The 22,820-nt window shown below is 43.1% G+C and overlaps 1 protein-coding gene across 5 annotated transcripts in view; it reads right to left on the bottom strand.

Annotated features, from left to right (window-relative positions):
• CHL1 (cell adhesion molecule L1 like) overlaps positions 1 to 22,820 on the bottom strand; it is a 194,385-nt gene that overhangs the window by 72,024 nt on the left and 99,541 nt on the right. For all 5 annotated transcript variants that reach the window (XM_073644396.1, XM_073644400.1, XM_073644399.1 and 2 more), the window contains one exon: positions 914 to 1,076. In XM_073644396.1, the coding sequence (XP_073500497.1) occupies positions 914 to 995 (82 nt within the window). In that variant the 5' untranslated portion in view covers positions 996 to 1,076. The remainder of the gene's footprint in view (positions 1 to 913; positions 1,077 to 22,820) is intronic.

The following is a 22,820-nucleotide window of genomic DNA, read 5'->3' as shown; positions in this document are numbered from 1 at the left end:
TATATACTGCAATACTATGATATATATAGCTAACTCGTGGCTGATCTTTACGTGAGGACTAACAAGGCAGCTACAGGGGCCTTCATTTTCAACATGATATGTTCAATTTAAATGCCAATGTCAGAGATTGACAAAAGAATTTAAACTGCAGTGATCGGTGCAAGCTCCGGTTACTGCAGTTACAGGCAGACGCCAGCTATGTAACACAGCCGTCATCTGCCTAGTATGAAGCAGGATCAGCTTCATAATTTGCCTAACGACCTATGATGAAAATGTACATCTTAGGTTGTTCAACAGTTAAACCACCACTTGTGCAAAAATTACTAAAATGCATCTGTTCATTTAGTGCAGATCTGTGCCCAGATTTCACAATAAAAATTGCATATATTATTCAATAAATATCCTACACCTGATGAGGCTGATGTCCTTCCTCTAAAAATCCAAGTCAGAATGCGGGTATAATTTTTGAAATTAGTATAATCTAGCTAAAGAGCAGGAGTATTCAATCTCCGCTCACCCAGCCTGTACTGAGCAGCTTGTACTGAGCTGTGTGAGATCTTAGCAGCAGCAGGGAGGAGGGACACTGAGGAGCTGTCAATCAGGCTAGGTGGGCTTTATAATGGATTGTAAAGCTGTTCTATGATGGATTTGATGTACTTACTTTGAGAATCCACCAGATCTAAGAGATCAATTTAATAATGTATGCCGTTTGCATTGTGAAATCTAGTGACTGATCCACTTTTTCGGAATTTTAGTGGACCTTACCTGCTATTGTCTGAACCATTATTTACATCAACAGTTAAAAAAAACTGCAATCCTGGCATTTGTGAAAGTAAATAGGGTATACAATTTTTTTTTCTATTACATTTTTGCCAAAAACCACCATAAAAAAATACAAGAAAAGACAACTTACCTTCAAGTGGTATTTCTACAGCCTTAAAGCATTCTATAAATATCAGAAGGCAGAAAGCAACTTTACTCCAGAGACAGAGCATCTTCTTTATGACGAGTCTGTTTGATCGTAGTTGCCTTTCTTACACCCGTCAATCATGCGGCACATTAGACAATGGCTGCACCTGCAGAGGGAGACAATAGATATCATTTATATTCAGCATGAAAGACTAACGGCACAATAGAGCCGCATTTCACCATATATTACACAGGTGGATGCTGGTAATAAGGTATGGTTAGTTATTATATCAGCCCTATATTCACTGTTGTGTGGGGTCAGCTGCTTAATCATCAAAGGGCTGGCTGTAAATGAGCGATATGTCTGAGTGCCGGGAAAAGCCAAAACGTTGTGGTTGTTTTTTTTTTCTTGTCTTAAGTCAAATTTGGTAGTTTGCCTTACAAGTAAGTAATCAGCCATGGGGATATTTATGTCTATTATTTGCTATTTGCCATTGTGCTCACCATAAATTAAGATATCACTTAAAAAATAAAAGTATCTATAACAAAATGTCCTATGGATAGGTTACAATATATATATTTTTTTGTTTTTTTTTGGTAGTATTAATTTCAGCAAGTTTTTGCTATTTAATCTGAAGGGAGTATAATATAGAGCATAAGAGCCTGATTCCAAGGATGTGTCACTTATTAGGCTGCATGTTGTGGTTTCAATACAATCAGTGTTTTATCAGCAGGAGATTAGCACTAGAGGACTTGGTCTCATGTGCAGGCCAGTCAGTCTAATCTGTGTAACCCCGCCCCCACCACTGATTGGCAGTTTTCTGTGTACTGTTAGCAAGCTGCCAATCAGTGGTGTGGGCGGGGTTATACACAGCTCAGCATTTGGAACACTAGTAGATCTGTAACAGATAAAACAGGGATTCTATCAAAACTACGCCAAGCAGTCCAGTAAGTGACACATCGCTGGAATCAGAGTCTTAGCCTCTGCATCATGATGCTCTCAGATTCCATAGCAAAACCTGCTGACAGATTCCCTTTCATTTTTCATGTCACTTTCTATATTAAAAAAATCCAGAAATCTTGCTGTTTTGACTCAGGCCAAAGGCCACGTCAGTTATCTGTGGCTATAGGACAGGAGCCCTGAGAGGCGCTCTCTTACCTGATAGCATCCACAGCAACAGATTTAGCTGCACCGCAAATCAATGTCTTGGCAGAAAAAAAACACACCACATGAAATACAGGTCTTTTTGTTGCTTTTTTTTTACTCATTTTATCTGGCTTTTTCCCCATTCATTTGAATGGGTGAAAAACACTACAAAAACACTGAAAGAATTGAAATGCTGCAGATTTGAAAAAATGCTACAAAGGTTCAAATTTGCAAGAAAAAATAAAAGCAGTTTGTGCTGGTACTGGTAAATGCTGTGTTTTTTCCGCAGAAATAACACAGCGACTGGCGCAGCCCGGCCGCAAATTGGTGCCGGATTTGAAACACGCAGGCCACAGTCGGGAGATCAGCGGCGACGCAGCCGGGAGATGACCGGTCATCTCCCGGCTGCTCGCAGCAGAAGTACCCCGACCGGCGGCCTCGCTCCCCGGTCCTCCCTTCACACTTGCCGTCGGGAGATCAGTGGCCCTAGCCGCTGATTTCCCGACGGTAGCCGCATGGAGGTCAGCGGCGATGCAGCCGGGGGATAACCCCGCCCACAGCCCGTCATTCACCATGGTACGCGGAACAGGAGACCTCTGGCTGCAGCCGCAAATAGTCGTGATGTAAGCGGAAGCAAGAGCCGGCTGCAGCCGTGGGAATTACGTGCTGGCTGTGTGTGGTCAGCGATGTTGTCACAGGCAGTATTGACAACATGACGTAATTACAAAATTCATTAGGGGCCCCGGGGGGATACATTGGGGGGTTAATTTAAAGTAGTGCACAACCCATTTAAACACAGCTTCGCTGATTAGTTGCGCCCGGTCGGCCGCATACATATTCTAGAATACCCGATGCGTTAGAATCGGGCCACCATCTAGTCTTCAATAAATGCCCAAGTTTACATTGATATTTTGGACAGTTTTCTTATCCCATCAATTGAAAGGGTGTTTGGGGATGATGACATCATTTTTCAAGATGATAATGCATCTTGCCATAGAGCAAAAACTGTGAAAACATTCCTTGAAAGAAGACACATAAGGTCAATGTCATGGCCTGCAAATAGTCCGGATCTGAATCCAATTGAAAATATTTGGTGGAAGTTGAAGAAAATGGTCCATGACAAGGCTCCAACCTGCAAAGCTGATCTGGCAGCAGCAATCAGAGAAAGTTGGAGCCAGATTGATGAAGAGTACTGTTTGTCACTCATTAAGTCCATGCCTCAGAGACTGCAAGCTGTTATTAAAGCCAGAGGTGGTGCAGCAAAATACTAGTGATGTATTGGAGTGTTCTTTTGTGTGTTTGTTTTTCATGATTCCATAATTTTTTCCTCAGAATTGAGTGATTCCATAATTTTTTCCCTCTGCTTGGTCTGAAAAAATTACCCTTTACTGAGTACCACATTTTTAATCTTGATTTCTTTTAGTGTTTCTTAAAGCCCTAAAGTTGCCATTTGAAATGACTTTAGTTTTGTGCCATGTTTGTGATCTGCTTTTTTTCAACAGCATTAAACAACTGAATGAACATCCTCCGAGCCCGGTGATTCCATAATTTTTGCCAGGGGTTGTATTTGGCACATAATATTGTAAAATATTATTGTATTGTTTGCCAACATTGAATATTAGGGATTGGAACTTTCTTCTTCTTGCTCGAACAAATTGAATTGTTATGTATGCAGATTTATAGCCATAGGGAGAGAGGACAGGTTGCTGCAAGATGCATCTGACAATGCTTGTCTCTAGGTTGAAGAAATAATAGGATATTTTACAATCCAACATGCTACTTATTTTTTCATCCAATACAGTCCTGCTCATCGTTATTGGCACCCATGAAGTTTAAGTACATAATGTGGAATATCTCAACATTAATCAAGTGAAATATTTTTTTTGTATAGAGCACTCGTGTTAAATACTAAAGAGCAAATGATAAACACTAATTTAAAAACAAAAAACAATGGGAGGGAAAAATAGAAAAACCTAAACTTGCTGTGTCACTAGTATTAGCACCCTTAATTTAGCATGGAAATACATTTTGACTCGCCTGTGGTAATCAGAAAAGATATTCACCTGTGATTAATTGTAGGTGCCCATGTGACATGAATTAGCCAATGAATGATGACTTCAGTGTTTTAAAAAGCCACATGGTAGGCCCTATTCCTTTGTCACAATGGTGAAGACAAAGGAGCTGTCTGAGGACATTAGAACTGCTATTGTTAGACTTCCAAATGATATAAGGCCATCTCCAAAGACCTTGGTATCCCAGATTCAGTGCGCAATGTTATAAAGAAGTTTGCCAAGCATGGAACCATCAAGAACCTCCTTCGACGTGGGGGAAAGCGGAAAATTGACAAGAGATGTCTTTGAAGGTTGGTACGAATGGTGGAAAAAACACCACGTCAAACATTTAAAGAACTGAAGGCCATCCTGGAACAGTCTGGGGTCATGGTTTCAACAAGTACCATATGCCGCACACTAAACCAAGCAGAGCTTTAAGGGCAAAGGCCAAGGAAGAAACCATTACTGAAGAAAATGCATAAAAAGGAACAACTGATCTTTGCCAATAAGTACCTTGACAAACCACAATCCTTCTGGGAAAATGTTTTTTGGACAGATGAAACCGAAATAGAGCGGGGTTGCTTTGCTGCGTCTGGTACTGGAGGCCTTGACCATATCACAGGAATCATGAAATCATACGAGGGTCAGTCAATAAGTAATGCCTCCTATTTTTTTTCTCCTTTTAATTGGCAAGAAATTCAAATGCAATTACATAGGTTGAAAACCACAACATTAACGATTAATTTGTCACTTTTCAATATAATCTCCATCCATTTCCACAGTCTTGGTCCACCGTTTAACAAGGGCATGTATTCCAGCATGGTAAAAAGCATTCTTGGGACCCACCGTGCACAAACTTTTCTGTGTCCCAGTTGTCCAATAATTTTCATCACACTGCCTTTACTGAGGCAGATAATGCCACACAATTCATCTGCAGTCACCCGGCGGTCACCACGAATGATGTCATCGACTCGCTGAATGTTGCTTGGAGTCACTGTGGTTACTGGCCTGCCACTCTGCATTTTGTCAGCCAACGATGATGGCCCTTCAGCTGTGTTACAGCGACAAACCCATCGTCTAACAGTACTGACATCCACTGTTGCATCACCGTACACATTTTTCAGTCTCTCATGAATTCGAATGGGCGTTTCACCTTCTGCATGCAAGAATTCAATCACAGAACGTTGTCTAATACGAACATCGATGTCAGCCATTTTGCAAACGGATACAGTCCTGCCACCTGTTGGTGCAGGAAGTTGCAATTGCTGTGGATTGGAGAAGAAGGTTTGTGGAATTGTGCCAAATTCGAACATTTAACATAACTACCTTATTTAAGGAGAAAAAAAATAGGAGGCATTACTTATTGACTGACCCTCGTAGAATTATCAAAAGATTTTAGAGCGGAATGTCCTACCAAGTGTAAGAAAACTTGGTTTGAGTCGAAGATCATGGTTCCTCCAGCAAGACAATGACCCAAAGCACACATCCAAAAGTACACAGGAATGGTTGAAAAAGAAAAAGTGGACTGTTTTAAAATGGCCAGGAATGAGTCCTGACCTCAATCTCATTGAAAATCTTTGGGGTGAGCTGAAATCAGCCATTGGGAAAAAGAACCCTGCAAACATTCAAGAGCTTGAACAAACTGCAAAGGAAGAGTAGGAGAAAATTCAAGCTGAGAAGTGAAAGAAGCTTATAATGGCTACAAGAAACGTTTGGAGGCTGTCATCAATACCAAAGGGTGTTCAACCAAGTATTAATTATGGGTGCCTTTATTGCTGCACATGCTGTATGTTCCGGTTTTTCTTTGAAATTGCAACATGGAAACTGAAAAACAATGTTTTATTGATGTATTACTTTGGACTATTGCGTGGTTTTGGATTGTGTGTAATCATCTCCTTCTCCTACTTTGGTTTTTCCCCATCCTCCACTATCTGGTCTTATCCTCTGTTGTTTGTGTGCATATATTTGTATGATTTGTATTTTCCTTTCAGTTTGTATTACCTTGTTAGTCTGGTTGGTGTACTGCCACTACTACTCCCCTCTTCTCTGGGTGGGGGGAGGGAACAGACTGAGGGCAGACTGAGGAGCTCAAATAAGGTACGTGGCCCCAGCGTCTTCTTCTTTAGAAGTAATCAGCTGAACAGGACCAGCTAGGGCGCCCCTAGCATTAGAGACAGGGTAGGAAGCCCTGGTCACGGGATACCCGACAACAGAGTCGAGACATTTCCATTTATTTCTGAAGATATTGTACAGTCTATGAATAAAATGAAGGGGTGCCAATAATGGTGAGCAGGACTTTAGTAGATACTTGGAAACAGAAAAGTCAGTCTCATGCACATTAAATCCCTGTTGCAAATTTTATAATGTTTAGGGCCAGATAAGCTTGCTTCTCTTTCCCCCTCCTCTTCCTCCCTGCACAGTAGCCATTGCACATGTCACTGAGCATGCCCACAGCACTTTCTCATAAATGTTTTTTTCTGACTAAGGTTTATTATTTTCAAGTGCCTTTTGTAAGACAATTCTGAGCAGACTGACCCAATAATCATCTAAAAAAAAGGTTAATTAAAAATACAGATAAAAGTGATAAGTTCCCTTTAATCTGCAGCAACCCCTTGGTTACCGCTTTTGGAAACGTAGATTCTTTTTTTGATCCTGGCAATTTTCTTTAGGTCTTTTTTATAAATGAGGATGGCTTATGTTAAAGTCCAGTATCACAGCGTCCTGAAAAACAGGTTCCAATATTTCAACTGTGACAGTTTTGCAAATGTCCCCTGTGTTTCAGCCTTTAATTGATGTAATTACTTGTAAAACTCAGTAATTGTTAGACTGCCAAGTGTTAAAACTGTAGAGAAAGAAGTGGCACATTGGCAGAAAGACTCAGAGACTCAGGAGATCATTGTGGAAACCCTTGGAAACCGATGAGACTTTTCACGCACCACAAAACCATATTCTTAGTAATTGATATACTATGGGCCAAATAGTTGTTTGTCACAAAGTACTTTATGATGATGACTTTCAACTTCTGGCCAATTACATTTGGCATCAAAGTGGAGTTTTTCTGTTCTGTTTATTTAACGGCCGTTAAAGGGCCTCTAGTTGTCATTACAATTGTCCCGCTCCTTGATAAAAGTGACCTTATTATATTGGGATATGAAATGAAAAAGCTGTAAAAACTGCTCGGTGTAGAACACCATTCCGATTATTCTGATCAGAGTGTGGTCCGAGTGTCATCCGATTTTCTTGTACGTAGAGGAATTAAAAAAACAAACAATTTTTCCACCTTCTCCATTCTGAGAGTCCGCGATGTCATCCGAGTGTGGTCCGATTTTCTTCATAAACCCATTGACTTGCATTGCAACTTTTGATCTCACCCTCAGATCAAAATGTCTCTGATATTTGCCAGGGACCACTCGGTCCAAGGAAAAAAGTTGGACATGTGACTGGTCCCAAAGAGTATCGTGGATACGAGTGTGATCCGTGAAAAACACGAACTACACTCGTACGTGAAAATCGGACATCTGAATAAGGCCTAAGACTTTCATATGAAATCAGTGAGTTTAGATTAAAAACTAGGTAATAAATAGTAAATCTAAGATGACCACATGGGGAAAAGCACAGAAATCTGGTGTCTCCTGAAAAAAATGGGTAAGTTAACACCTTTGTTATTAGGAAATGTTGGATACAGAAAATGACTCCTTTTAGATCTACAATACATAATAACTTGGGAAGCCGCATAGTAATGATTGGTAGGTGTGGTAACATTCTCTGGGGCACATGAATCAACAGAAAGGTGGAAAAGGTAATGGGTCAGAGAAGAAATACTTTGAATATGTCCATAGACGTAACATCAACTATAACGATATAACCATCTGATATTTATTTGAGCAGCCCACTGCAATGGAGCATTTCCTATATGTGATACTTTGTAGTACAAGTTCTAATATTAAATCAGCACTATGACTGCGACTAATTAATTATAATTGTCCCTTTCACTTGTGAACTTGAATGTTTTTCATTGTTGTGGGAAATGAAAGCTGCGGGTCAAATACCAATCGTGTTAGCGCTTGCACTGATTCACTTTTCCGGAGTATGTAGCACAACCATGTAAATGCATAACAGGATCACAAGTTGTGTAACTGTGTTCTATCACAGTTATGGCCTTTGCTTTGACATTTTTGCCGGAAGGTTAAACAGCCGGCTCCACTCTGTCTACAGAATCGTGGCCGGCCTTATCTATGGGCTATCTGTGCACATGGGGCATTAGCCACAAGACAGAAGTTAGCAACTACCTTACTGTTAGTTCTTAGGCCCATAGTAAAAAAATAATATAGGCCGAAATAACCCCTTTAAGGCAGTACATTGGGAGGAGTCACCCCTCCCCCCACCTTGTGATTTCAGGGGATGTCTCCATATATTTCAACAATTCTCATCTTTTTGCAGCTTGTCACTGCTATGGAAGGCAGAAACTCTAACAGTGAGCCACGCTCTTTATTGTTTTGTATAAGAGAATTTTCTCTGCTTAAAATCCTCAATTTTTCTTTCAGGTGTAATGTTCTGGTATATAGCTCTTTATGCCGGTACAAAATAGTTAGAAAAAAACAAAACAAAATAATACTGAAAAAGTAAAAGTTGAAGACTTTTTCCATAACATTACTAATAAATAATTGTGCGCTAAGAATTTTAAAAAAACACATTTTTTGCAATGCACTTTTTAAAATAAGCATCACATAACAGTAGATAACACGGACATAATTGGTATTGCTGTAATTGTAATAATATGTACGATACAGTAAAGATACTATTATTTATGGTTATTGGAACACGGGGTAGAAATTTTTTTTTACAATTATTAGGTGAAATATGATATACATGTAGCACATACATATATGACGGCAAAATAACGCAAATGAAAATAAAACTCAGCTCACAATAAGAAAACCTTCAAAAGTCATATAGGAAAAAATAAAAAAAAGTTATGGCTGAGGAGGTGAAAGCAACAAAATTCCTCTCCCCATCTGAAAACAATGCATCAAAAAAATAATTAAATTACAAACTTATGCTGCTATTACATATGTGTACTGAGTATAGGAATGTGATGTGAATATTTCATATATGCGCCGGTGTATATGCGAGAATTGCATGTCGAGGGATTTTTTAACTGATATTTTATGCCCTCCTACTAAAGCCCAGGCTAAGCTACTTATTTTTTTTTTAGCCATCTTCTCCCCTGATGAAGCTGCAAAGCCTGCATCGAAACACATTGTTTGTAGACTTTTTTAGAATAAATAGAGTAGGACTTTGAGACTTTACATCCTTCTCCATCAATGTTCTTCAGCGTGCCCACATTATCAAATAGGTCTTAGATTTGACAAGTTTGGTGTATTTACTCTAAAACCTGATGTAAAAATGCCTATCTAATCCTTTATTAAAGTTTAACTCCATCTCTGCCCACCAAACCTGATTAACAGCTCATTAGTGTCTCTCCTGGTGCTGAGATCTAGAGTACTGAAGGAGATCGTAGAAGAAATTTTAGAACCACTCTCCATAATCTTTGAAAATTCTTGGAGAACAGGAGAAGTCCCAGAAGACTGGAGAAGAGCAAATGTTGTTCCTATCTTCAAAAAGGGGAAGAAGGTGGACCCAGGGAACTATAGGCCGGTGAGTCTGACTTCTATACCAGGAAAGATCTTTGAACAAATTATTAAACAACATGTATGTAAGTACCTGGATAAGAATGAAGTGATTAACCAGAGTCAGCATGGGTTTATAACTAACAAGTCATGTCAGACTAACTTAATTTCCTTCTATGACAGAATCACTGACTGGGTGGATCAGGGAAATGCTGTAGATATAGTATATCTTGACTTCAGCAAAGCATTTGACAAAGTATCTCACACCATCCTTATTGAAAAAATGACCAAGTATGCAATGGACCAGGCAACTGTTAGGTGGATTCATAACTGGCTTAGTGATCGGACTCAAAGGGTGATTGTAAATGGCTTCACATCCAGCTGGATGAATGTCTCAAGTGGGGTACCACAGGGCTCCGTCCTGGGACCTGTATTGTTCAACATCTTTATCAATGATTTAGATGAAGGAATTGAGGGTAAACTGATTAAATTTGCTGATGACACAAAGCTAGGAGGGATAGCTAATACTAGAGAAGAGAGAGAGAGGATTCAAAAAGACCTAAATAAACTGGAGCAGTGGGCAGCAACCAACAGAATGGTTTTTAACAGGGAAAAATGCAAAGTACTACATCTGGGCAATAAAAATGAAAAAAGCATATATAGAATGGGAGGAATAGAGCTAAGCAACAGTACATGTGAAAAAGACTTAGGTATACTAATAGATCATAGACTGAACATGAGTCAACAGTGTGATGCAGCAGCAAAAAAGGCAAATACAATTCTGGGATGTATTAACAGAAGCATACAGTCTAGATCACGTGAAGTCATTATTGGTCTTTACTCCTCTTTGGTCAGACCTCATCTGGAATACTGTGTACAGTTTTGGGCACCACATTTTAAAAAAGACATAGACAAACTGGAGCAAGTTCAGAGAAGAGCGACCAGAATGGTGACTGGTCTGCAAACCATGTCCTATAAGGAACGGTTGCAGGATTTGGGAATGTTTAGCTTGCAAAAAAGAAGACTGAGAGGAGACTTAATAGCTGTCTACAAATATGTCAAGGGCTGTCACATTGTAGAAGGATCATCTTTATTCTCATTTGCACAAGGAAAGACTAGAAGCAATGGGGTGAAACTAAATGGGAGGAGACACAGATTAGATATTAGAAAAAACTTTTTGACAGTTAGGGTGATTAATGAGTGGAACAGGCTGCCACGAGAGGTGGTGAGTTCCCCTTCAATGGACGTCTTCAAACAGAGGCTGGACAGACATCTGTCTGAGATGATTTAGTGAATCCTGCTTTGAGCAGGGGGTTGGACCAGATGACCCAGGAGGTCCCTTCCAACTCTACCATTCTATGATTCTATGATTCTATGATTCTATGATCTCACACTGCTCAGTACAAGCTGCACCCGTCACTCAGACTTGGAGAGAAGGCTATCAGGGTGCTCTGTGCAGGGTAGTTTGGCAGCATTTACTAAGGCTTCTACGGCTTGGTGCTAGCCAGTCTAGCCCTGGCCTTCACAGGGATTTACACAGGAATCCCAAATGCAAGAGGCCAGAAAAAATGGATAGGTCACTTCTTTTAGCCACTTCATGGCTTTCGGGGGCCTGAAGCGATTCAAAGAAGTGACATAAAATGGAACATGTGCACAGCAAGTCGTTTAGACATTGCTTTGCATCATGCTCATTCTTTTTGAAGTTTTTTTAAGCGATTTTTCAGGAGGGTTCCAGGCAGGATCCACCTGAAAAAGACTTGTGCACATACCCTAAGGGCCCGTTCAGATGTGTGCATAAATCGGAGGTGGGCTACACTGAACCTGGTTAGTCAATAAAGCTGTTTAGATGACCAATTCACTCACGGACCAAATGTCCGTGTGAAAATGATCATAGCAAACTCTACTTTTGTTCAATTTACGGACCAGAATACTGACTGCATAGCAATGGCTGGCAGCGTCTGCACTAGTCTGATTTTTGGAGGAGCACACTGAGCTGTACTAGGGACCAGTCATATCCGTAATTTGCAAACGTGACTTGCCCGAGTTTTCATATGGCCATCTAAATCTGGCCTTTAAAATCAGATGTGGTGTCTCCGGTCTATGAGGCTCAGAGTGTAAGTCCTATTCTCATCTGTTTTGCGGATCAGATTTGATTTGCAGTCATTAAAGTCTATGGATGCAAAAATGGAGTTGCATTTGAATTTCATCCATTTTTCACTGATCTATTGCTAAGGTCATGCGCGCACTACGAGTTTTTTTTTACAAATTTTCAGCTGCGTTTTACAGTACCAGCAAAGTCTATGAGATTTCAGAAATCTCATGCACACACATTGGTTTTTGTGTCATCAATATTTTGTGCTTTGCATGTTTTTTTGCACAAGAGAGCATGTCACTTCTTTCAGCGTTTTTTCTGCATTTTTTCAGCGTTTTTCACCCATTGAAAGTAATGGGTGGTGAAAAAATGGTGAAAAAGTGCCTAGTGTGAACATAGCTATCAGGTTTTGCTGCGTTTTTAGTGAAAAAAAGCAAGTACAGCAGTATATGAAACCCATTTATTTTTGTGATTTTACCATCTTGTCTTGGTGACTTGAGATTACAGTTTGGATTAGGACAGTTTAATTAAATTAGTGATGTGTACAGTGTAAATATTGGCTGAGCTACAGTATGTGTGAGACTGAACAATACCTGTGGCCCAGGGAGGTATGAAATTGAACAATCCCTGAGCAACTCAATGGCAGACCATAGTGTAAAAGTAAATAGTGTCCTACAAACTCAATTCACTGCCAATGTCTTAGGTAAACTATTCCTGAATAATTCACCTCTTCCTGCTGTTATATTTGAAATTCTGGTTAATATGGTTTCATATATGTCTTGCATTGGTGCCCTGTATTCATGCTTCTATGGTGGAAGCAAAGCTGAGCTTTGGGATTGTGAAAAATGCACCAAAAATGCACCAAAAAACGCACCAAAACACGCACCAAGACCTGTGTTTTTGACACAGCATTTTTCCTGCCTGATCAGGTTTTGCTGCAGAAAATAAACGCTGAAAAAACACCTAGTCTGAACATAGCCTTAGACTGAATAGATAAATAAGAGATTAGACAGTCCACCTACTTCAGTTTTTAAAATATGACAAAAAAAACGTATGCACCTAGGATGACTGCTAAAAATAGGGTCTGTTTCTCTCAGATGGTTACACACACACACGGATAGGCTTGTTCTGGTGAGCGTATTACATATATATGTGTCTATGTGTGCTGTCCATGCTGAAGTCGGATAGCACACTGACTAATGTTATTGATTAGGTCTGATGACAGAACAGCTTATTCACATGGTCTGAGGTGTCTCTGTAAGGCCACGTTCACACGTTCAGTATTTGGTGAGTTTTTTAACTCAGTATTTGTAAGCCAAAACCAGGAGTGGGTGATAAATACAGAAGTGGTGACGTATTTCTATTATACTTTTCCTCTGATTGTTCCACTCCTAGTTTTGGCTTACAAATACTGAGGTAAAATACTGACCAAATACTGAACGTGTGAACGTGGCCTAAACAATACTTCAGCATGCAAAATTTAAAAATTTTAACTTTATTAAAACTTCGATGAGACTCACCTATTGAAGTCTATGGGTCCATAAAAAAGCAGTTCTCTATGGATTATCCATATTGCATTTTAATTTCTACAGATACATTGTAATTATTAACATCAGAAATTGTATCTGGTCTTGTAAATTTTAGTTACTGCTGATGTTTAAAAATGGATGTCATACGGATATAAAAAGTTGACACATGGGTAATAATAATAATAATAATAATAATAATAATAATAATGGGTAGCACATAGATTCAATACAGATGGATTGGCTAAATTGAATCCTGAAAACTCGGATGATTTTCACCCATATTGTCAACCTTGTGCCATCTGTCTCCATTTTTTAAGTCCGTGTGATATCGGTTTTCATGCATCTACATTAAAATATATACATGATAAAATTCAGTTTCCTAGATTAATAATGTGTCTGAAAAAATTGGTCATGCTCTTTGTGGTATCTGATTTTTTTTTTGTGTCCCCATAGAAGAGAACAGTGCGTGCTGCGTTTTTTTTCACACCTGGTCCTTGTGAAAAAACTGTCAACTGAACAGCCCTACTGCTGTGTGTGCTATCCAATAAATTGGACGATATTTCATCCGCTTGTCTAAATATGTCTAAGGCTATGTTCACACGTTGCGTTTTTGCTGAATATTTTTTATTCAGGCAAAATCTGCTCTGTTGGTAGTAAAAAAAGCAACCAAAATAGCAGGTTTTGATGCATTTTTGCTGCGTTTTTTTCAGGGTACACTTGTCTTTCGCGCCTGCTGATAAATTTTAGCGCAGAAAAAAATAACCTGATTCAACTTCCTCAGGTTTTGGCACCAAAAAAAACCACAGAAAAACCTGATACCTGCATTTTTTGCTGCGTTTTTTTGCACTACACAATGCTTTCAATGGGTGACAAATGCTGCAAAAACGCTGAAAGAAGTGACATGTTACATTTTGCAAAAACGCAGCTCTTTGACAAAACAGTCTGGAAAAAAAATCAAGGTGTGTGCATGAGATTTCTGGAATTTCATAGACTTTTCTGGTATTGTAAAATGCAGCTGAAAATTTGCATAAAAAAATGCAGCAAAAAAAAAAAAACGCTGCAAAAATGCAACGTGTGAACATACCCTAAGACAATATTCATTTTCCTGTCCAACTACGGATACCATTAGGCGAAGTTGATGCAGATGTAAACATTTATACTTCTACTTTTATATACATTCTCTATGCACGCATTAGAACTACATTTATAAGTGTTACAATAAACAGAATTAATACCAGACATTGCTCCAAATCCTTGAAGCTTTTACATGGCACGTTACAATAATGCCCTCAGTTGAGACTTGTCACTTTTAGTTTTGGATGCACCATGCTGATTTCAACATTTCATGTATATAGATTGTATTATTAAAACACAGCTCGGTGACTCAGTGTTATTTAATCTAAAATATGCGCCCTCTGGGCATGTGCAGTTGACAAGACCCTTCATCCGAAAACTCCCAGATCAAAGCATGTTCTGAAATGGTAATGGTAAATGTGTAAGTTAACAGAGGAGAGCTCAAGGTGTGTAGGATTTTCTACAGTCACGCCACAATCCCAAACTGTGCTACCGCTTCTCTCCATCAGCCCTCATTCAGACATGCGTTTTTTTTTCATGTACGAGCGTCATCAGTGCTTTTGATCAGGGTGTTATCAGGGTTTGGTCCAAGTTTCATCAGCTTTTCTCGGTTGAGAAAATAAAAAGTTTCTCCACCATATCTGAGTGCTGACAATTTTTTTCATAGATGTATAGACTTGCATTGCCTATTTTTATCCAATCAATGTTGAACATGTCTCTGTAATTTTGTGCGGTTTGCTCAGTCAGACAAAAATATTGGATATGTGAATAGCCTCATAGCCAATTATAGGTACAACTACTATCCATGAAAAATACGGATAAAACTCTTACGTGAAAAATGGATGTCTGAATGTGGCCTTATTTTAATTTGCCACAATGAGTATTTGGAGAGCTTTTTTCTGCAAAATTTTTGCACCAATTAGCTCAATTAGGTAACTTGTGCTTGTTCCATACATTTTTGAGTGTTTTTTTACACATATTTTTATTAGGGATGAGTGAACCTGAACGGTAAAGTTCAAGGTTCGTACCGGACACCTAGTAATGCTGAACTCCAAACACGGGCTTCTCCCAGAAGTCCGTGTTACTGTTCGGATTCGCCCACCGAATAAAGCTTGTTGAGAGGCTACAGCGCAGCCAACTAACAAACTTTAAGGTTATGGGCACCTCCGGCCCCATCACAGCAATGCCAAGTATTGACATGGTTGTGATTGGCCGACGCACCATGTAACCTGGCTTCTATAACCGTGTTAAAGAAATAAATAATTAAAAACCTGACGTGCGGTCCCCCCTATTTTTATAACCAGCCAAGGGAAAGCAGACAGCTGTGAGCTGGTCTTATTATGCTGGGAAGGGGCCAATATGAATGAACCTTCCCAGCCTGATATTAATAGGCTCCGAGGCTAAGTGCCAGAATTGGTGTATCTATTGAGTGCGCCATTTTTGGGGCGGCTGAGGGCTGGTCTTATTAGGCTGGGAAGGGGCCAGCGTAATAAGACCATCTAACAGCTGTCTGCTTTCCCTTGGCTGGTTATTAAAAATAGGGGGAACCCCACACCATTTTTTTCATTTATTTTTTTATTTATTAACAAATGCAGTAAACTGCACACGCAAGACATTGCTCCACTCTTCCACTTGGACCTCCTGGTTCAAGATTATTTTTCATTTTTTTTAATTCTATGTTATTTTAAGTCATTTCCCTATTCATATTCGTTTGCAGGGCAATTGTCCTGCGCTTACCCCCATTTAGCTACCTTTTTCAGCCCCCTAGCCCTTACTACGACCATTTTACAGTACCAAAATTTGGGTCCCCATTGACTTACATGGTGTTTGGGTCCGGGGTCAAGTTCTGTACTTTGGACTAAAGTTCGTCTAAACCCGACGAGCCTGAACTTCCACGGGTCTGCTCATCCCTAGTTTTTATCTCATTTTTCTCAGGTGCATTTTTTGTCTCTTTTTGGTATGTCATGTTTTAACAAAGCTGCTTTGTTTTGGATACCTCCTGTTACTTGGGTTTAATAAAACATTTGATAAAGTGATGTGCGGATTACATGCATTTTTAGTGCGTTTGCGGTACGGAAAGACATTTTTTACCTGCTGATTTTCTTCATCTCATTCAATTCTATGAAAATCAGCAAATATAATGAATATTTACAGCAAGAGAAATTGACAAGTTGTGGATTTCAAAAACGCATCGCCGGTCAGTTTATGCAATAGCTTGGCTGATATTAGTGGCCCCCGGAGGTCGTTCTGTTTTATTCCCATGGTTCATCCAAGACAATTTCATCTGGACAAATTGCACAATAATGACTGTTCTTTATGTTAATGTTCCTTGTCTTTCCTATCAGACAAGCGGCACAAGGTACCAAAGCCTTTTTTTGTGCAATCAGTTTCATGAATATATATTGTCTTAGAAGCGGTTCTCCAAGATTCAGCAAATATATTTTATTTATTACAAGGCGCGCACCTTATGATATATTATGTGCTGCAAATTGAGCGCTGTTTTATTGACGGCGATTACAGTGGCTGCATATTATTGGTTTGTATGGAAATTATCCGTATGCATTATTTCTCTATAAAAGACATACAAATTCGGCAAAGCATTGTTTAAAATTAAAGGTTATGTGCACTCGTGCCTTGGAAAATCAAAATAAATGAACACAGCTATGGCGACCCAATAATACTGCTATCCACTGACCGAATAGTAAAGCGGCTGAATAATCCCATCATATAGCTACTGAAAATAACACCATAGTGGCTAAATAATATCACCATATAGGAACAGAGTAATAAAAGCATACCAAAACTGAATATCAATTAGTTATTGTATAATATCACCATTGTGGCTGAATAATACCACTATACTGTCATCAAATAGTACCAGAAAACAATAGTACTATGCAGCAATTACATACATGGTCTGCAGGCAGTAGTGTAGCATAGGGTGCAGTCGCCCCTGGCTCAGAATGGGTCACCTGTATCACAGGTGCACAGCTCTTCACCTGTGCACAGCTCTCTGATATAGTTAAGCCCTGCAGTGGAGTAGGGAGACATGATCTCCCTGCACTATCGCTCCCCCCTGTAGACCGCAGATCACTTTGTCCTGCAGAACAGCAGGGAGAGGCACAGGACAAGTCCCGGGTGGAGTGACGTGATGACATCATCGTGCCAGCTGACATCTGACAACTGACATCCTTTATGCGCCCCGGCGCCATGCTAGCGCCTCCTTGGTTTGCCTAGCAGCTGTATGCCGGAGGACTCATCAGGAATCTGGATAGGTGAGTATACAATGTTTTTTTGTTTTTTTAGCCCCTCCATCGTACAAGTGGAGGGGCTACTAGGGGCCATCATACAATGTGGAGGGTCTACTGGAGGTCAACATACAAGTGAATGGGCTACTGTGTGCCATCATACAACATGGGAGTGCTACTGGGAGCCATCATTCAACGTGGAGAGGCTACTGGGGGACATCATACAACATGGGTTGGCTACTGGGGGCCATCATACGATGTGGTGGGGAGCTACTGGGTGCCATCATAGAACATGGGGGGATACTGGAGGGCATCATACAAGTGGAGGGACTACTGTGCAACATCATACAATGTGGTTGGGCTACTAGGGGCCATCATTCAACATGGTAGGGCTACTGTGGGCCAACAAACAATGTAGGGCTGCTTCGGCGGGCCATCATACAACATGGAAGGGCTACTGGGGGCCATCATACATCATGGGTTGGCTACTGGTGGCCATCATACAATGTAGCGGGACTACTGGGACCATCATACAATATGGAGGGGCTACTAGGGGCCATCGTACAACGTGGAGTGGCTACTGGGGGCCACAATACAATATGGAGGGGCTACTGGGGGGCATCATACAATGTGGAGGGGCTACTGGGGGCCATAATACAACATGGAGGGGCTATTGTGAGCCATCCTACAATGTGAAGGGGCTACTGGGGGCCATCATACAATATGTGTCTGGGGTGTCTACTAGGACCCATCCTGCTATGTGAGCTCATTCTGCTGTGTGTGGGGGCACTACACTGTGTATAGGGTGCTGTATGGGGCATCACACTGCATAGGGGAGCTATGGGCACAACATTCTGTGTATAGGAGAGCTGTTGGTCCAACATACTGTGTATAGGGGAGTTGTGGGCCCATCACAATGTGTATAGGGGAGCTGTGGGCCCATTATACTGTGAATAGGGGAGCTGTGAGCCCAGCATACTGTCTATAGGAGAGCTGTGGGCCCATAATACTGTGTATAGGGGAGGTGTGGGGGGTATCAATTTGTGTAAGAGAGCTGTGAGCCCATTATACTGTGTATAGGGGTGCTGTGTTGACCTCATTGTGTACAGGGGAGTTGTGACTGTCAAAAGGTGCAAATGGGGTTTTATTACTTTCTAAGAGGCAAAATGTGGACACTTTTCTAGGGCACTTGCACAGGGCATTAATATTTTCTAGGGGACAATTTTACCATCTAAAGGGCACAAAGGAAGCACAGTGGTGGGCATTATTATGTGAGACACTAAGAGGAGCGCTGTTATTGTATCACACAGCAGGGGCAGTAATTGGGACTGCACCTTCATAAATAATGTCAGCCATCCAGTGGCTCTATATACAGTGCCATCTGCACAAATAGTGCCTCAATGCCTAGTACCAGGTACACCAGACAATGTCCCCATGCAAAATGTCAACCAGACAGTGCCTTCGTGCAGAGAAACAGCTGGGTGTCCACCTCCAGTAGGCATACACGTTCGAAAATGATGCCCGAAAGAGTGCACGTTCACTCTGTCGTCACCATTATAGTTTATGGCCCCATCAGCGCATACGCCAGAATCCCATTTTGCGGTGGGTTGGGACGTAAGCCCAGAAGGTATCAACGAATGGGTGCCAAAACGCAATGTGAATGCAACCTAAGGAAAGTGAGACCTGCTTGTAAAGATGAAAATTGAGAAAGCCAAAAATGGCCTTGGATACTACCAGAACATTAAAGATATTCATCGGCTAAAAAGTCAACTTCAACCAATAGATAACTAATGAGTATTGGGAGCATTTTCCTCTCCAGGAGATTAAAGGGAGTCTGTCAGTAGATTTTTGCTATATAATCTGAGAGCAGCATTATGTAGGGGCAGAGACCCTGATTCCAGGGATGTGTCACTTACTGGACTTCTTCTCTCAGATTACATAGCAAAAACCTGCTGACAGATTCAAAACTAAGTGGTGTATGTGACGCGCCCCTGGGCCTGTGTCGCGCTGCGTTGCGCACGCGGGAGCTTACCCGGAGCCGGATCTCTTGAGGGTTGTAGTCTCGTGGCGGTGACCCGGTCCGTGCCCAGGGAGTCAAACTGAGCGGCGATGTAACAGCGGTAGATGCAGGACGACTACGCCACCCGTTGAATGCAGCTATGGAGCTGCCGCTGCAGGACAGTCCGCTGAGGCCGGTGGATGGATGGTGCAGCGTAGATGGTATAACCCCCAACGGGAGGGGTATGGCCTCAGGGCAGCAGATGTGGATGATGGGGGTAGCAGGAACCACTCAGAGACGGTGCGGTGTAATTCAGGGTCTTTACTGGTAACAACGATAGACCCTCCCGGAGTACTTGCTAGTGAACGGGGCCTGGTCAGTCCTTGAGCAGATGGGATCTCCCCTGGCCAGGCGGAGTTGTAGGCCTCCCAAACTGACTGTACTCTTCTGGCTACCTTGCTAGAAGCGGATATACGTAGCCCACGTCCCTGAGTGTACCGTGTGGTGCTCACCCGTATGGCCGGTGACTCGGGGCCTTCTAATGGCTTCCGCTCCACGATGGCGGTGCTGGTCCCACGCGTGTGACCGTGCCTTCGGGTTTCTGGGCCTGAGGACCTGAAATCCCCTGCCGGTCGGCTTCTGCTGCTGGGTAAGAGTTAGTCCCCACAGCCTCGGACGCCGGGTCCGGTAAGAAAGCTTCTCAGTCAGGGCGAGCTCTGCAGCTGCCAGCCCCTGACTCGTAGTAATATTGCTCCCACTGAGCTTCTGCTGTTTCTTGTCTCTCCTTGACTCCAGGCTCAGGCCCCTGGACAGGGCCTGCCTGTGGAGCAGAGCCCATAGAGCAGCTCTGCTCCCTGTCTTCTCCTCTCAGAACTCTCTACCCTGCCTCAGCCCCAGGTTTATATAGGGGAAGTCCTTCCCCTCCCAAGACTGGGCAGGAGGTGTGGCATGCACAGGATCCCTGACCAAAGGACCTCCCACCTGCTCTCAGACGTAATATCTCTATCACTGTGGCAACCAGACCCCTGGGGTGTCACATTCCCCCCTAGTGAAATTTAGTACTCCGGGACTAAACATATTTTTTTAGAAAAACATAACAAGGTATAACAATAACAATACAATAAGAAAAACACATAAGATGGTTACGGCGTGTCCGCAACCGGGTGCAGTTTTGAAAAGCAAGGTGTCCATTTCACCAAAACAGGGAGACGTAACCAGGTAGGGGTCTGTCCTACCCCGAGTCCTTAACAGTCTTTTAGTCCATCCTGGGTTACGCTCCACTAACTGTACAAAGGACTCCCGGTAAATCCACCAAGGACTCCTATAAATAACTGGAAACACATAATATTTACAAGATATGGCCGCTCTCAGTCCTCGGCCAGTGGGGATAAGGATTGGCTGCTCACAGTCCTCAGCCTGTGGGGAGATGGGATGGCTGCTCACAGTCCTCAGCCTGGTTAAGGATAGGGGACACACGGGAACAGTTCACACTTGTCCCAACGGGGACCATATTTTAATTAGCAACACAAGTACCCCTACGGGTAACTATGTACAGTTCCACTTTACCGTACTTCAGTAACGGCATCCTCCTGCTCCTTCTTGTGTGTAGGCTTCAGACCCGTCCGGGTCCTCTTGGCTTTCCTCGTATTGGTAGTACTGCAGCTCCTCCTTGGTTAACGTGGAGGGCGTACAGTCCTTTTGCACCTGGGGAGTTCAGGCCTTGCGACCAGGCGTGGAGAGGGTCGCCGTTGATGACGCCCGGGGTCAGAGGGTGCAACTTTGGGCCTGGGCGCGGGCTGGTGGTGGTAGTGCCCAGGGCTGGAGGGCTTGGCCGCAGGGCTTGTTGCGGGGGCTGGAGCAGGTCGGTGTCTGCAGCGCCCGGAATCGGCGGCTCCACCAGGGGGCCCGGGAGCAGGCTGACGCTGGCAGCGTCCGGGACAGGGAGACTCCTCTTACCTGCTCCCGCGACCGCTCCTGCGTCACGCGTCTTCTCCCGGCGCTGGTCGGGGCCGGCGACGACTGGGGCACTGCCGATGCTGGGCAGCTTAGTCTGCTGCCGGTCCGCCATCTTGCTGTCCGTTCCTGGTGTCCTCCTCCCCCCTAGTGGACCGTGGCCTACCTTCCGGAGATCCTCTTCCGTAGGCCGCGGCTCCGCAGTCAATCGTCGGGGTAGAGGACCTGGCGTCGCGCTCCTGTGACGTCGGCGTCTGCTGGGCTCCTTCCAGGACCTTACGCAACGTCCGGACGTGAGGCGGGGCTTCAGTTCTCGCGCGCTTTCGGAGTCCACGCCCCTCTTCTTCCCGCGCGGCGTCTCCAAGATGGCGCCGGATGGCGGGAAAACTCCTCGGATGGCGGGAAGAAGGCAGAAGATGGCGCCGGATGGCGGGAAAACTCCTCGGATGGCGGGAAGAAGGCAGAAGATGGCGCCGGATGGCGGGAAAACTCCACGGATGGCGGGAATCTTCACAGATGGCGGGAATCTTCACCACTGGTAAGTTTGAAAAGTCTCTTTTTCAGTCACGCAGTACCCGGTGGTTGCGGGCACGAGATCCTGCCGACTACGCCAAAGTTGACGCGCCCCTGGGCCTGTGTCGCGCTGCGTTGCGCACGCGGGAGCTTACCCGGAGCCGGATCTCTTGAGGGTTGTAGTCTCGTGGCGGTGACCCGGTCCGTGCCCAGGGAGTCAAACTGAGCGGCGATGTAACAGCGGTAGATGCAGGACGACTACGCCACCCGTTGAATGCAGCTATGGAGCTGCCGCTGCAGGACAGTCCGCTGAGGCCGGTGGATGGATGGTGCAGCGTAGATGGTATAACCCCCAACGGGAGGGGTATGGCCTCAGGGCAGCAGATGTGGATGATGGGGGTAGCAGGAACCACTCAGAGACGGTGCGGTGTAATTCAGGGTCTTTACTGGTAACAACGATAGACCCTCCCGGAGTACTTGCTAGTGAACGGGGCCTGGTCAGTCCTTGAGCAGATGGGATCTCCCCTGGCCAGGCGGAGTTGTAGGCCTCCCAAACTGACTGTACTCTTCTGGCTACCTTGCTAGAAGCGGATATACGTAGCCCACGTCCCTGAGTGTACCGTGTGGTGCTCACCCGTATGGCCGGTGACTCGGGGCCTTCTAATGGCTTCCGCT

Source organism: Phyllobates terribilis, unplaced genomic scaffold, assembly GCF_046119375.1.
Source record: "Phyllobates terribilis strain yellow unplaced genomic scaffold, ASM4611937v1 Scaffold_8__6_contigs__length_399053987, whole genome shotgun sequence".
Classification (NCBI taxonomy): domain Eukaryota; kingdom Metazoa; phylum Chordata; class Amphibia; order Anura; family Dendrobatidae; genus Phyllobates; species Phyllobates terribilis.
The sequence above is the reverse complement of the archived record's forward strand: the minus strand, read 5'-3'. Positions and strand labels throughout refer to the sequence as shown.